This window comes from Syngnathus leptorhynchus, chromosome 18 (genome assembly GCF_054491065.1).
Source record: "Syngnathus leptorhynchus isolate UIUO chromosome 18, UIUO_Slep, whole genome shotgun sequence".
NCBI classification, from domain to species: Eukaryota; Metazoa; Chordata; class Actinopteri; order Syngnathiformes; family Syngnathidae; genus Syngnathus; species Syngnathus leptorhynchus.
Window position 1 is genome coordinate 6614837 of NC_141212.1, and position 16827 is coordinate 6631663.

Sequence of the window (16827 nt, forward strand, 5' to 3'; positions counted from 1 at the left end):
TGTGGGTGATTTCAACTTTGAATAATAAATGGCCTTGAGTGGTGACCTCAGGGTTGTAGGTTTCAGCATCATTGATATATGTTTCCTGGCCAACACCACCCTTCCCCTCTTTAGTACAATAGCATGTACGACAAAATTGTGGTGTGAAAGAATGAAATAATAGAGCGGCTTTGTTTGGTAATTTGATGTTTTTTCCCCTCCTTTCCTTCCGCTTCACTATATTGTTATATTGTTTCTTCTGCACTTTTTATTTTCTGGGGAGATTAACACTTTACAATAAAGGGAGTCATGATGGGGGTTAAATTGTTTGTTCTGTAAATAGGTCAATGATGTCACTTAGATGTGAGAAAATCTTTCAAACTTTTCCATTCTGATCTGATTGAGTATCAACATTCTTGTCTTTGCATAAAATTAACTAATTAACTAATGGTATGAGTGCGTATGAATAGCGAGTTGCCGTATATAGGCTTTGGTAGAACATATAAGAATGGTAGTATCTTGAACTAGAATTTGCAATTCCTGAAGAAATTGCGTGTGAAGGTGAAGAAGTTGAATAAATACTCAGAGGATGCTGCAGAATGATGTTGAAACGAGTTGAATCGGTTGAAAAATGTAGAAATTACAGTGGTTTATGGACATTTTGGAAAATTTGGTTGAATTTCAAATTTGAAAAATGTGAAATTTTTGCTGAATGGGAAGGTGTCGAATAGGTAGGAAAAAGATGAACAGTTGAAAGTTGGAACGAGTTGAATGACATGAAATGATGAATTCCACAACTTTTTTTTGGTATCCCGCAAGTGTCAGCTGCAGGTACCCTACACTTTTTCATGAATTCATTATTTTTTATCTCTGAGCTGCCATACCACATCATGTTCTTTGTCATGTTATCATGCTTGCCTTTATTTTTGTAGTAGCAGTCTTCAAGGAAAATACAAATCACATTGTTTTTATGTTTTGCTATCTAGTATAACAGCTGCCTTCTTTTGTGCTACGACAACTAAAAGTCGAGATTTTCTTTGGTCTCATTTGTTTGTACATCCGTTTTCATCCGACCTAAGTTTTAAACTAGCGGATCACACAATTTATTAATGACTTTATGGGTAAGGTATTTATTCCAATGTTGTTGCAAATGAAAAATCTGGTGCGTCAATGACTAAGTTTACTGCCCTTTTCTTTTGGTTCCCATGGTTGACTGAGCTATCAAGTGTGTGGAAATGGCAGTTCCGCTAAGATAAGAGGAGACATGTGGTCACCATTGACACACACAGGTATCTTTTTCATACCCTCATGTTCTGCTCTGCTGGTGGTACTGTATGCATTTGTTTGCCGTCATGCAGAAAAGCTCAGGTTTCAATTCACCGTTCACCAGCGAGACAGCCAGCTAGCCAGCCTGTGTGAAATGTTGCTCTTCAAAGAGGAAGACTTTCCCAAACAAACGGGAAATGCATATTTGCATGCTATTAAGTTTGCAGCCCTACCCATAGACAAACATGTTAGCCAGTTAAGCAAGTGGATGACAGTAATGCCATTCAAAATATCTTGCATGATACACTCGAACGGATTTTTCACATGAGATGCTGGATGACAGCTGGGCAACCCTCCTTGTGAGCCGTATAAACACTCGTCACACATTTGGAACACGTACAATAAAGGGCATTTTACTGTACGTGCGATATTGTGTTAAATGTCATGATAACTTTAATATTTTGTTCCCTTACCTAGCTAGAAAAGCTAACAAATGGTTGAAAGCAATCTATTCACAGAGGATGGTTAACCGATTTTAAAATAAACAAATAATAAAAAAATAAAACTAATAACACTTTGGATACTCACTGAGCTGAATTTTCACGTGATATTGTCATTTCCTCAAAGTTATAAAACATGATTATTTAACCCGATTTTTTTTTAACCTAAACTATATAAGCTATCATCCATTTTGACTATGGATGATATGGATAAAGAGGAAATGTCAATTTTCTCAGCAGTCTGAACATCACTGATAAAACAACCTCCTTCCTTCCACATGTGGAGGCACGCAAACAGACAACCCTTTAGCCCGTACCATCCACCCCTTCAGGTAAAGCTCAGGTCGCTCGTAAATATACTGATAAGCAACAACGGACGTTTAGCACAACTCACCGGCTTGCAGAAAATGAAACAAAACCTCAAACGATAGATCAGCTTTGGTTGTTTTCAAAGCAGAAACAGGTTGTCAGCATTCACCTCGGTTCTTATCTATGGCTGGACCAGTCAGTCAGTCGCTCACCCGCTGCTCTTCCTCAAAGCATGTTAATCCATTAGGTCATGACCCAACTGCAAGAGAGACAAACAGTGTTTCTACTTTTAGGTGTGGATAGATAAAAATGTAGATTAGAATATGCATTTAGATTGAATTTAATGAAAATGTGCTGCCCAACGTTTACCATGAAAGTGAAATGTTACCTTGTGTTTGTTTTGAATTCGCAGATGTTCCTCTTCAAATTGTTGGATAATAAAATACTCGGCAATATTTTTAGTGCGCAATAGATATTTAGAACCTCCTCCAGAATTACTACTACTTCCAGAAGATAGTTAGCATTTTTTAACCCTTGGCAAACTTGTCCTCAAGGGCTGAATTCAAGAGGGCTAATATTACAGTGCTTTTTAATGCATAACATAATTCAGATAACTTGAAACATAAGGGAACACATACTTCCAACGATGCCAAAATCTTAATTTGTAGAAACTTTCACATTCAGTTGAAGGAATGCTTGGGCCGCACCAAACATGAATATTCCGCCCACCCATTCATTTTCCATTATGCTTGCCCGCATTTGGGTGACTGGTGTCCTAGACCCTATCCGAGGCTGACTTTGGACTTGAGGCGGAGTTCACCCCAGACTGGTCGCCAGAAGTCGCAAGCCACATATAAACAAACAACCATCCATTGGGTCTATAATTAACCTAACATGCATGTTTTTGGTATGCGAGGAAGCCGGAATATGCAAGCACGTGGACAATATGCAAAATCTCCTGAAAAAAAAAGCCCTCAGCCAAAATTTGTACATGCATATACTTTCACTGTATAAAAAAGGGACAAAAATCGTGCATTATATTAGCGTCGGAATTTTAAGACAATAAAGTAAGTCACCGATTGTATAACGGAATTTGCGTGACTTCCGCTCAGGCAGCGTGGGTTCATTTCCCACGCCAGGGTGTAGTCTGCCTTTCTCCTAAAGTCAGCTGGGATGGGCTCCAGCTTTCTGCAGTCCCAAACAGAGAAAGTTACATTCTGGGTAGAGAAAATAATGCTTGGTAGCCATTGTACATATCTATATCATAGGAAAACAATAGGTTTGTCATGGAAAATAAAGGCATGAAATACACACACCCTTTGCCCATACAAGGTCTCATTAGCATACAGATGGGGAGTGCGGTGGAGATGGATCTCATCTTCCTGTCAATGGGCATCTTAATTCCCACCTGTGAATGGGTCACACTGACAAGGTAATCCATCTGCCGGGCTTCAGATGGTCTCTGAAGAATTGAGATATCTCATGTGTCCTGTTACAACATGAAAGCAGCAAGTTATGATGTTGTGCTGCTCAAAGTTATGATGGCAATGTGTAGCAGCATTCCAGGCCACCGTTGTGCTTTGAATGTGACGGGGCCGGTTGATAGGACAAAAATCAAACGCTGTAGAAAGCACTGTAATTGTACATGCGGTGAACAGAACAAATAGCAATCGCATCTCTGTTAAGTACAATGACGAAATGTGGAATGTCACTAACTAAACAGCTTCATTCAGGAGCGTCTCAAGAATTATCTCTTTCGATTTTAATGCTCATACAAAGAAAACACACCTTGTCACTTTGGTTACTTCATTAGACTCTGTGACTCTTCATAAAAATAGAGAATAAACTTTGTCAGACCGGATTTGGTGGTTGTTTCTTTTTATGATCCTGATTTGTATGAAAAAATGTGCTCTGATTCTTAAGTATAAGCATAATAATCAGAGCACATCTTTTGCTATCTTGTTCCCAAGCAACACACATTGCAGAGCTCAAGTATGTTACAAAAGCATTTGTAAAGATGGAATGCTCTTCAGGAAATAATACATACGGTAAGTTAAGAACAATAGAAGCCTTGCAACTGGTTAAGTCACAACATGGTGATCTGGCACCACTGACAATGACTCCTCGGAAAGTTGTCGTCTTGTTTACCCAAGAACTTTATTTTGTCTTCGTGCAGCTAATGAGAACATCATAAAACAACAGTGTATGGCTAAATGTGAACGAAACCACACATTCATTCTTGGAAAACGATACCTGTCAAAGATTAAATTATGAAGATGGTTTACATTCACTTGTGTCTGCACGGAGGGATTCTTAGCACGAATGTGCTATGTCATGTTGTGATCCACATCTAGTTTGGTCGTATCTGCGTGCAATGCAAGATGTTATAAATGGTTGAGGGGTCGAACAGAAAGTGCCGTGGAGTTTTTGAGACGCATTCATTCGTATGAATGGGCTACTACTATCGATGGCACCGCCTACAGACGCAGTTTTAACGTGATATCCAACGTGAAGACTTGTGAATAATAGATCCGATGTAAATTGTAAATATGTATGTAAAATTTGTATGACGTAGAATAATAAATACATGAATATATTAACTTGCCTTCAGTGTGTTCTTCAGAAATATAAAAAATGAAACATTCTCAACAATTATTTGGGGGTATCCAACCCATTTTATTTAAACTTAATGTAGTTTATTCCATCACAGTAAGTGCACATGCAAGATATCATACTTAAATACAGTATACTGGTACACGATTTATTGGTACCAAGAATCATGTTCTAAAAGTATAATATATTAACATTTAGGTAATTAAATTGAACAGATTTGTAACATTACAGAAAAACAACATCCACAAAGATCAAACACTCTTAATCAAGTGTGAAACATGTATGCATGTGTTTGAGAAAATACTTATTTTTAAAAAAAGAAGAGCTCAGTCTGCAACACCAGAAAAGAAATACACAAAAACACATATTTTGTATTGACCTTGTGATTTCAAAAAAATATTTTGTATTTCTGATAACATGAGCTTGCACTACAGAAAGTTTTATAGCGGACTACCACTCTGTTGTTTGTGTAAATCCAGCTACAAATTTGCTAAAAAAACAGAAAAAATATATAGCTGTGCTGTGTAATTAAATAGTGAGACAAATTAATTAAAAGGTGCTGCTCAGACTTTTCGAATGAACTGCAATATCCACGTCTCGACTTCTAATTCAACCGAACGCCGGTCTCACTTTAGAAACACTACACATAGCACCTTATTTAAAAAAAAAAAAATAAATAAAATAAAAAAAAAAAAAACACTTAAGTAACTTGGAAACAAAGTGAGCACAGATTGAAATAAATCAGTTAAAGTTAAAGAAACAACTACAGCATAATCATGGGGGACAATAAACAAGGAAATCTGGTGTTATTGAATGCAATCGTTTTGGAAATTTCTAATGTGATGCTGAAAGTTGGATATGTCAGCGCTTTGTAGACAGCAAACAGGCACAAAATAGTTGTGTTTCATGCCTGAGTGATGGAGGTAGAATTGCCCTTAGCATTGAGCTTGTGGTCTTTTTCACCTTATGCAACAATGGATGACACAAGCATCTACCTCAATTATTGTGTTAGCTTTAAGAGAGGGAGCGTATGGCTTTTAGAAGGGGGGGAAAGTCACTTTATACGGTGAAAAATGGCTTGTCCAACACACAATTGCACGGTGCAAATGTCCGCGAGGATGAATACTGATAAACGACCTTATGAAAATTATGAGGGGTGATAACTTTAAGCTCAGACGTCAAACGGGATCATATAGATTTGTGGAAATGGGGGGACATCTTTGTAAAGGCAGAACAAAACTACATCTTACAGGCACATAAACAGACTGCTCTTTAATAGAACACTTCAGATTACATTTAATAGCAAATCAGAAGGAAAACCAATTTAATATGTCAAGTCAACCCAATCCTACTCCCCCCCCCCACCCTGCCGCTAAATGGTCAGCTAATGATGTTCTCATATATTTGTGATGCAACTGTTTTTTTGGTTTTTTTTTTATCAGAGATGTGTAGCACGTTAGCTCACATTGTTTTGCACAATTTGATTACTTGAGTGCCTCAGTAGTCATCAAACTAAAGCTGAACGTTCAATCCTGTGTCAAGGTATGGCTAGGAAGCGCGTTTGGAAAATATTGGTATGGTTGGCGCAGGTTGGAACAATGCATTTAGACCTCAAACAGTGCACCAGGACACCTGAAACAACACTATTGCTTATACTTGGAATACATTTTGGATTATTTTAATATAGTAAATGACCTTATATCTTAAATGTCGATTGTCATCAGGGGATCAGTCACAGTTGTGTTCTTTTTTTTTTTCTTTTTTCTTTTTTACAATTTCCCAAAACAACTAAGAATTCTCACTTTTACACTTACATAAGTACAGCATATAGCATTTCCAAACTTAACTCCGAAATGTCATCTTGCAGTCACTCAGATTAGTCAGCAGTCGAACCTTTATGATCTGATTATCAGAATATATTTGAGGTCATTTGAATCTGTACCACCAAATGTCTACAATGTCTAGTAAGAAATTCCTTGCCCCCTTGCATGCGGAACAAGACAATGTGGTACCAAGCCCTTTTTCACAGATATTGAGAAGATTGAAAATTTTGCTGCAAATAAGTTTGTTAAATGCTGGTCATCATCATAGAGATTCTCCCTGAATAGGAATAAGCAATTTAATAATTGGACCTGAGCTTTTAGCAGATAGTATCCAGGTGTAAATGCAGCAAAATTCATTTTCACTTTACAAATACAAATGTCCTCTGGGTTGATTGTTTTGTTTTGGCATGATTTCTTAGTTGTTAGAAACTAGGAAATGATTTGAGGCTTTGCTAACAGCACAGTACAATAATTACCATGGAGAGCACAGTTTTTGCATGAATGTTTTGGACCACAATTTGAGTAATAAAGGTTTTCAAGGGCATGTTTTAAAACCAACCAGGTGCACAAGGTTGCTCAGCAGAGAATCTTCTCTGAAGAGATGACTTGACAGCATAAAAAGGAAATCGACAAAGAAATTATGGCTCTGTAAATGCAGGCTATGACGCCTCAAGAAAGCAGCTGATCATTCATTTACTCTCGGGCCGGCATATAAAAACAGTGATATGCAGCCATTTTGGATGAACGGTGCCATACATTAAAAAACAAACAAAAGTAATCGATAATAATACGAGAAAAGTGCAAGAGAGCCTATTGAGGCAGTTTGCTTTGAAGAAAAGTATGAACAGAACGTAAAAAAGGGCAAAATGTAAAAAAATGCACGTTGGCATATGTCAACCAGTCTGCCAAATAATTTGAAATAATAATAATACTTATTATTATTATAATAATAGAGGTGATGGCATGAGGATGTGAGTAGCTGCGCTGGGCCAGTGTTGGACATAAAAGTTAATGGTAGTTACACATTGGTGGAGATCTTGTACTTAGGAGACATATTGTTATGGAACCATATGAAGCTAAATATGACGCCCATGGTTTTGGGAATGCGCTCATTGTAGGCAAAGGTCATGGCTTCGTGCAACGGTACTTTGACTACCTCAATGAACTCGCCCTCCCGTGGATCACCTCCGCCTGCACTCACGCAATTGTCGTCGGATACCTCTGCATAAAACATGGTCTGCTTGGAACCCGTCACGCCCACGCCGGACCTGGAGACAAAACAGGGTAGAATAAATGCATGCTGTATTTTTGGGGGATTCTACAAATCACAATGACCAATATTGCATCACACTCTGATAGGCCCTATTTAGTCCCGGGCTGCAAAAAACTAATAATACAATTATTAAAAAAACCGGAATATTGTTAAAAGCACACACTAGAGATAAGCGTAGTTATCTGATGCATCAGATATCTTGTAGCAGTTGCTACCCCAAATATCCTGTCCAACGTGAGACATGTCATTTCACTCTTTCCGTATTTATAAAGCGCAACAAAGCCCATTTAGCCGCCACACTAAATCATCACAGCAGGCTCCGACCTGCGCATTCAGCTTTACTGCACAGCGCACTTCCGTTAAAAGCGCCCTCATAAGGGTCATGAGGGTTAAGGTGATACCTATCTATTAAATGGAGGAGGCCCACACGTAATATCGACCATAGACTACACCAACAAAGCTGGAGGAGGCGCCGGAGTCAAATCAAAAGAACAGTTATGAGAGCCGCCAGTCACGGCTTTGCAGGTGCGGCTGTCGAATGTGGGATTGTTTTTCTCCTGCAGCTTTTCTGTTGCTGTGGTCTGACTGCAGCTTTTTAATAATGTTTAAAATGATGGATGGCTCACATGATGCTTCCGTCCTCTTCGCACCACCAGAGAATATTATGGCACAATTTCTAAATGTATTTACTTCACTCCAACCATGATTGACTACAAGTTTTTTGTTTTTTTTGTTTTTTACATAACCCAGTGCTATACACTCACCTGTAAGAAGTAATCCGCTTGAGTTTCGAAGCGGGCACATCATAGCCACACTCCTCCAGCACTTCCTGTCTGGCGATCTCTTCCAATGAGAGGTTGGGTTTGTCCACCAGCCCGGCGCACAACTCGTATGTGATGCCCATGGTCGCCGGAGGCCACGCGGATGAGCCCCCCACCTCCGTGTCTGCCTGGCCTTCCCGACTCTCCGAGTCTGAGGCCACTGCTTCAGTGGCCCCTTCCTCTGTCTTTTCAGTCGCCTGACATGCTTGCGTCTTCTTCCTTTCCCACTCAGACATGTATACAGCTGGAGAATCAGCGCAAATATTAATCTACATGTTGATTTATTTCACTACACATTACCATTCACTACACTTTCCCAGAAACATTATTCTTGTGGATACTGTTGACAAATTGATAGGCATAAAGCCTCAGGTTGAACACAAATGTCAAGATCCAGATTAAGGGAAGATTATTATTATTATTATTATTATCTGAGGAATAAGAGCGGGAAAACATATCAATACCCAGACTTCCTTGAATTTAAACCAGTGCAGTGTGAAACTGTCTCTGGCATTGTGTAACAAAGAAGGTGGGGCTTTTAAGCATTGTTGCTCCAATCTACATGAATCAACGGGATTTAAAAATGTACTACACTATCAGTGAAAGTGGTTAACAATTGAAATCTCACATGGTGAAAGGTAGAACATAAATCAGCCACACCCAAGGGTACATTAGACAATGATTTGTGTGCTCCAAAGCTGGTGGGCAGAAAAAAAACATACCTGGACGGAACTGCTTGACGAGAACAAAACAGTGGGAGGTGGTGTTGAATATCAGCACGGATACACTGAGGATAAATGGGGGAATACAAAGCTTTTAGGCAAACAGGCAAGAAGTAGAAAATAAAATGTGAATATTTTTCAGTTGTCAAGAAGAACTGTTTTTAAAGTTCCACTGGTTAATACAAATGATGATCTTACGCAAATGTTGTCAGTTGTCAAGAAGAACAGTTTTTAAAGTTCCACTGGTTAATACAAATGATGATCTTACGCAAATGTGTAGACCATGAAACCATTTCATTATCTTGTGTTTTTAATGAGGCCTCAGAAACGCTACACTGATTTGCCAAGCCATTGCCCCCCCAGGTATTGCAAATGCATGGTTGCTGCATGTGGATGTGACAGACGGCCACTGCCTGGGGAGACTGCAAGCCTTTTGTTGGGAAAGCGGATGTGTCCGAGGCAGGAGGAAATGATTCCCATGATGAAAGGACCTTACACAACTTAGAAGTAACGACGTACTTTTGGTCAGCTTTTTTTTTTTTTAGAAGCTTTTTGAAAAATCAGTTCAGGCTGAAAAAATGCCCCCTCCCCTCATATCATTTCATTCAAGCAATTAGCACCATTGCAAATGCTTACAGCTGGAATACAAGGTCACAAAATAGAACTGCAACCGAGCTGGGTTATAGGTACGATTATGCAGCAACAGATTGAGGCAAAAATAAAAAGTGGGACATGTAGCCTCGAGGCATAGAAGCTGTCCCTTGAGGCAGCTCTGGGTCTTTTAGAAGTGTTCCACACCATTACAACTCTCCTGCAGCTTCCCACAGACAAAATGCTCTAATGGTTATACCAAGACGCTTGGGACTTTCCATGCATCGTTAATCGTGCTATCGTCTCAAAGGGGCTTTAAAGGAGACAGTAGAATAAAGGTGGGACATGTGGACAGCGGGTCTAAGGTGAATACTGGTGATGGTGTTAAGTACCAAAACAGCGACTGTATGCATTTTTATTTATTTTTTTACACAAAATAAGAGAAGATACTATGGCGGGCATAATGTTATTCAAAGATTTGTTATGGACATTTTTTTTTCTGGTTTCTTGGAAAGCACCAGTCTGTTACCGCTAACACAAAGGTGTCAAAATAACAACACAATGGGACTCTACCCACCAAGTGCACACATGTTTATGTGGCACTGGTGGATGTTTATCGTAGCGTCCCTCAGAACATTCTGTGGTCGTTGCAGTCATGGTAATTAAGGTGGGTGTTTTTCCCTATTCCCTAAAATGGTCTCAAAGCAGAAAGTGGAGTGTTAGACTCCAGTCAACAATTGTTTGCGCTTTCAGGAGCTTTCATTCGTGTGACGCATGTGAGGAGAAAGTGTTGTCCCTGACCAAAAACAAATGAAGAGTTACATCCAAGTTGTGAGCAACCACACCTCACTTCCTCACTCTTTTCATATTTGCGTACAATGCTAAAAGTAAGTCGAGAATGCCTCCCAAAGTACTGAGCGAACAAGTTTGTCCTGAGTGACTTTAGGATTGAATGTGCAGATTTTGGAACAAACCAAACACGGAAGCGATATATAATAACACTGATAAGCTAAAACCTTGTTATAGTCTATTATATTGTGCAAGGACTAACAACATTCATTTTTTTCCCCCCATTATTTACCTTCACATCTAGAGTGTAGACATAACTTCTGAGGGTCAACTGTAATGGCCACTTAAACAGAAATGCAAAACAAATTTTGGCCCATTCATTACATGTCAAAACAAGAAATGATATTTTGGTAAAGTTTACACCTTGGGACAAGTTAGCTATTTCTTCTTAGAAATACAGGCTTGATGGTACATTGGTCTCAGCAGGACTATTTTTCATGTGGACCTCTGTTTGGGGTCAGTAGTAGAGGAAAGGAGGCTTAAATGATCTGAGACGCAAACTTCAGCATTATTATTACGGCAGTATTAATGGGTACAAAAGATTTGCTATAATAAGAGTGTTTTACCTGTCGTGGGTTTGCATGAAGTCCCAAGATTTTTTTGTGCCATTCTGTGAAGAAATCAGATGGAAACAAGACAACGAGATTAAATGCAATAAAAGTAAATGTGAAAATCTGAAGATGAGTCATTTGAATTCGTTCCCTAAATCATCTTGTTTTCGGAGATTATTCAAATGTAATAAGGAAACATTGGACTGACAAATAACTGCTAATGTCAGAAGGTCACCAACTGATAGGGAGACATTGTCTAACGTATAACAAAATAAGTCAATGACTTGAAAGCATTGTCTCGAAAAAAGAAAAGATGGGCGTTTAAAAGATGGATTTAGTTTCAGGGAGGGAATCCTGATGACTAAATGCTCAAACACGTCCCATTGTCGTTCAGCTTCAATGGCAGAGGTTGGAAATAGCTGTTTATGTGCCCTGCGGTCATGTTGTCACATCAACAGGATGTGCAGCATTACACACCATCAAATGTGCAATTAAAGAGCGGCAGAAAAGAGATCAAGTGTTCAGCGTGTGGGAAGTGTTTCACGTGTTTCTCATCAAGTAAAAGTGGCAAGGAATTTGCTTGGCATCTGAGTGCATTTTAAAGTGATAGCTGTGAGATTGTTTTTAAAAATACTTCAAAATTATTCACTTGATTTCATTTTCACAATGCAATCAAAACAGAAGATTTTTTTTTATATGCTCATGTCTGAATGCTGGCAGCTTTCTCAGACGGCGAGGAGGCTGACATGAGACATACTGGCGTCTTATTTTAGCACATTCGATTATAACCGTGGTCTGGGCAACCCAGCCGAGCCCGACGAGCAGGAGAAATTGGCGGGCGGCAGTTTTGCAGCCTAAGCAGTTAGTCACATTGAGGGTGTCTTGAAGGCCTGAGAAATGACAGGCGCTTAGTTGTGTTTGTGCGAAATGCATCATTGTAAGACACGTTTGTTGCATCCCAACATGACTGCTCATATTAACCGAAAAGAGTGGGATTTCATATTTTGATGACACTGTGAGCTTTATCTTTGGCCTTTATATTAGTCCAAATCAACTAATGTGCAAACAATTGTCTTACATGCTATAATTCTCTAGTGAGGCCAAGCTAGCCGCACCCCGCTTGCTTGCAAAACAAGCAAAGATTTTGTGAAGCCTGTTGAGTCCTGCAAGTTTGCCACCCACACAGAAACATTTCTTAACCTGCCTGCCACAAAGTGTTTCTTTGTGTTCAATCAACCACAGTAAAATCTAAGGTTATATGTGTCTAACACATGAAGGTCTAATCCAATTTGATTGATAAACTAGCTTAAACTTTAAAACAGTACAACAGAGGTCATATTTTTTAATGACACTTTTTTCACAACGATTGGGAATACCAATAGGATGATACTCAAATGCGACCGAAAAATTCCGCTTTTCTCTTCCTCGGATCCTGTCACCACTCCCAGATGGTGGGGTTCGTCTCATTACTTGGCCCTCTTGCTGAGAGGAAGGGGAGAGGGGGGCAGGTGCAAACGGCCCAGGAGAGCTGCAGAATCATGTTCGATGTGGATTACGACACAGTGATTAGCCGACGCAGAGTGAGCGGCTATGTGGGATAAGAGAAGCCAGAGGAGGCTTCACGGGACCTTGAAATGAATGTGGTCCCTCTGGCTTTGGGCATCAAACATGACAGGCTCCTATTTGAAAGGCTATTGTGAAAAGGGGCGTACCGTCTTGATCTTTTAGGTGCTTAACGTGCGATGACCAGCGCCATACACCTACTGTGCTTACCCCACTCAATACTACAAAGCTGGCAGCTGCTGCAGAAAGTAGGGGGGGAAAAACTCAACTCGTCCTCCAATTCAATAGCACTCTTTGATTCCTAACATATGCGCTCCCGGTTTTTGGGGGGATTTAACTTCAGTTGGGATCTCACCGGCAAGCCTCCCATACACACGTTACAGCTGCTCCACTAATGATCAGGAATAGATAAAGGAACAAAAGAACCATGCGTGACAGACAGCCTGTGATGAGCATTCACAGTATCGACAGAACCATCAGAAGATGATCCACAGGATTTATTAAAAAAAAAAAAAAAGGCATGCAATTAAAAAAAAAAAAAAAGCCACCAAGTAGGTTGCACCCATAAATTGACAATAAATTGTAATATCTAATGCTAAAAGCAGAAATAAGAATAATCACTGAAATAAAGCAATTAATTCTTTGCAGGCTCTCCAATAAAAAAATAAAATAAACATACTAGAAAAGCAATTTAATTCTCTCCGTTTTTGTGGCCTCTGTATTCTGGAGTCTAGTGCAAAAAATATGAACTGGAACAAAACATCACAGTTCACAGATTAGGGGTTCCTACACAATTTATATGTTTTTGCTTATATATTCCAAATGTATTATTTGCTCAATAACAATTCAAGAGAAACAATGTGTTTTGAGATCATAATGGGTGCATTCAGTGAAGGACTAAGGGGCCACAGGCTGTAAACTACTGAGGATGAATAATTCAAATCATTATCATGAATAAGTGAAGGTAATTAGCCTGCATGAAGTAGCAACTTGTGATTCAACACTCACATGAAGCAACAATAGTGAGTGTGCCCTTTCCCAGAGTCAACAAGGACAATCACCTACATTAATAGATATGAAACCAGACCTCCATAAACAATAATGATGAAGAGAACCACTTCAGAGGCTCTGACTATTAGTGGGTTTTTTAGAGTGAATATATGCGATAGTAAGGTTGCAGAGGTGTTGTGCAGCATGAAAGGTTTTTGGAGATGCCATGTGCCTGAAAAGCCTTTGTGGGGACTCCAGAAACAGCCCATCCTGATCTGGCCAGGATAAAAGAGGGGAGAACAGAGAGGTAGTCACCATCATCATCTCTTTAGTTGCCCATCTGCCGTATTAGCTGTTCCACCATTCTCTTGAAAAGCTTAAACCCTCCTTTTGTCACAGGTGTGAACCCCAAATGGTGAAAAGAAACTTGTCTGACCATAAGCACCATTGGTAAGTTGGTAACTGAGCTTGAGGGCACATTTACAAAGAACAGCTTCAAGCGATATGTGAACAGGTCAATAGGCTAATCAGAAAAAAAGACAAGAGTCTTCCCTTTGTATTTATTTGAACTGAATTTCTTATTTTTCTATCTTAAGAGTAGCAGGGAATAGGAAGCTCGAAGGTCAAACACGATTGAACCCATGATGCTAGTCTACAGATACATAATACACACACTATATATTAACCAGGAAATATGAAACCGATAGACACACTGCCAGCAAATTAACACCAGATACCGTATTTTCATGATGACAATACAAATTGTGTAAAACATACACATTAACTATTGTTTACAACATATGCTCGACCAGCAATTGAAACATCTGCAGCAAGCTAACGCTAGCATGCTAGGCTAGAATTGTGCATTGGCTGTCAGATGTCACAAAAGCATTCTCGAACTATATCTAGTCTACCGCATGATAAAGGACACAACAGACAAATGTCTTGGTCCAAAATAGTAGCTCGTGACTATTGATGATCGCTGACAGTGACAGTTTAAGGTCAGCGTTGTCTTTATGTTGTGCTAGCTTCTTAAAGTGAATCGCGGGGGGGTTGGGCTAACCCGCAGCATCCAGCCGCATTTTGACAGCCACGGAGAGACAGCTTACTTGGTTGTAGTGGACCCTGAAAGGCTTCAGGTAGTCGGAGTCTGTGCAAGGGACGACTTCAATGTTGTTGATCTCCTCCATAGTTTGGTGCGCGGTGATACTGGTCTGTCACCGCAAACACACGGACAGTGAAGGAATCCTACGGAAGCCTTGAGAGGGCAATACACCCACACTCAACTGCCATCCAGGGAGAACAGAAGCCCATCCAGCGCGAAGATTGTGAATATAATATATCGGAAATGAATGTGTAAATATTTTAATTTGTACGAGAAAAATAATAAATCAATGATAGTCTATTTAAAAATGAATAAATGCTTTGGGTTCTCATTGATTCCATCATTTCACTCGCCTATGGGAAAATGTATTCACACTTTGTACAGTACATTGTATAGATCTCGATAACATACAAGCTTTATTCATTCACGTGGCACAATGAAAACAATCTTCTCTGCACGCAAAATAAAGCCCCTTTTCAATAATTTACACAGTGCTTGTACCAAGAAGAAAAAATAAGACTTAGGCCTGCGTATGACTTGCAAACTCACTACATATTTTAAATTACAAGAAAATATTAGCACATATAAATAAATTTCTTCAGTATTTATGTCTCCAACCCATCAATCAAGAGGTCATGGAAGCCCTTTTCTGACCCCGGACCAGCATCTGTGGGTGGGTTAGGATGATGTCATTCTCACTTATTAATAAAAGCTGTATAATGGAAAGCCATCTGTAGACACCCAATCTCAATTGAACGAACTTCCCTTCGTCAAATGAGCCTCCCACTGCACAAGGGCAGGACGTAACACATTTGTGAGCTGATTTACATCAAAATAAATATAGGCCAAGGCGAAACAATGAGTGGACCTGTAAGAGGAACACGACGTCTCTCCTCTGGGCAAGTCCACTTTATACTGCCTGATCCGGCCAAGCTGCTGGGCACGATAAGAAGGGAAGGCTTGTTGAGTGAAGGTATTGTACTGGCACACTCAGAAATGTGACAAAAATGAACCATATATAGCGGTGAATTGATTGAATGCCAAACTGGAAACTCTGACAAATGGGCATGACTCCAAATGTATAGGCTCTCCATCACTCCACTCATCAGTCCAGTCATGCAACTTTACAATGCCAACAACTCAACTATTCATCTTCATTAAAGTGACACGGCTGCTGGATTTTCAGAAAGAATTAAACATAAGAACATAACTGACCTAATCATAATAAGCAGACAAATATAAAGAATTGTTATTATTAAAGGTGACCTTTTTGGAACCAGTGTCTATCCTCTTCTAGGCCTCACCACAAAATGAAAGGATTCCAAAAATCTTATCGGTTACTCCTGGGGCACTCTTAACGTGTTAATCCCATCCTTCCATGAACATGTGGGTGCCAGGCCCTGGAAGTCATGAGCAATTACTGCTTGGGGGCACCTGACAAAGGCCAGGCCGCATTGGGCTTAAGACAATGAAAAACCTGGAGCCTTCTCAAGTCACGAAAACCCCGTCTGTCTCCTCTTTCAATGTCTGTTTTAAAAGTATTTTGCCATCTGATTCTACTTTGCTGCATTTTTTTAAACAAGTCATGATACTTAGGCTATGTCATAACTCTATACATTGAAAAAAAAAATACACTATCCTAATAATTTTGTGAGGTAATCACACCTTTAGTGGACAATAAACTATATTAGGTTAAGAAAAACACACCTTACATGTGAGTGATAATAATAAAGATTGTAAACATAATGATAAACAATGTGAGAATGTGAGTGCATGTGCCCTGTCTGAATGGATACGGTTTCCACGCACCTTGAAAGGTCGCGTGCATGCAAAGACAATAAGAAAAGCTTTGTCATATATAACATGAGACGT

At 39.5% G+C, this 16827-nt stretch overlaps 2 protein-coding genes across 4 annotated transcripts in view; both read right to left on the bottom strand.

Annotated features, from left to right (window-relative positions):
• jag2b (jagged canonical Notch ligand 2b) overlaps positions 1–3557 on the bottom strand; it is a 38125-nt gene extending 34568 nt beyond the window's left edge. For 2 of the 3 annotated variants that reach the window (XM_085937300.1, XM_085937295.1), the window contains exons 1-2: positions 3463–3557; positions 2140–2313 (exon numbers count right to left, since the gene is read on the bottom strand). The gene's annotated coding sequence lies outside the window, so the exon portion shown is untranslated. The remainder of the gene's footprint in view (positions 1–2139; positions 2314–3462) is intronic. The other variant, XM_085937296.1, reaches the window with a different exon arrangement.
• A 1162-nt stretch (positions 3558–4719) lies between these two features.
• nudt14 (nudix (nucleoside diphosphate linked moiety X)-type motif 14) lies at positions 4720–15145 on the bottom strand. The gene is made up of 5 exons (XM_085938149.1): positions 14960–15145; positions 11313–11356; positions 9307–9371; positions 8528–8828; positions 4720–7758 (listed from the first exon to the last, which is right to left on the bottom strand). Exons 1-5 carry the CDS (start codon positions 15038–15040, stop codon positions 7509–7511), a joined length of 741 nt encoding a protein of 246 aa, XP_085794275.1. The 5' UTR covers positions 15041–15145; the 3' UTR covers positions 4720–7508.
• Between the last annotated feature and the right edge of the window lie 1682 nt (positions 15146–16827).

What these genes read in the sequence shown, in the direction of transcription:
- nudt14 (XM_085938149.1), bottom strand. Translation starts at nt 15,040, where the DNA reads ATGGAGGAGATCAACAACATTGAAGTCGTCCCTTGCACAGACTCCGAC. An exon ending in TTCATGCAAACCCACGACAG is followed by an intron (nt 9,372 to 11,312) that starts GTAAAACACTCT and finishes ATTTATCCTCAG; the next exon opens with TGTATCCGTGCTGATATTCA. An exon ending in AAGCGGATTACTTCTTACAG is followed by an intron (nt 7,759 to 8,527) that starts GTGAGTGTATAG and finishes TTTTGTCTCCAG; the next exon opens with GTCCGGCGTGGGCGTGACGG.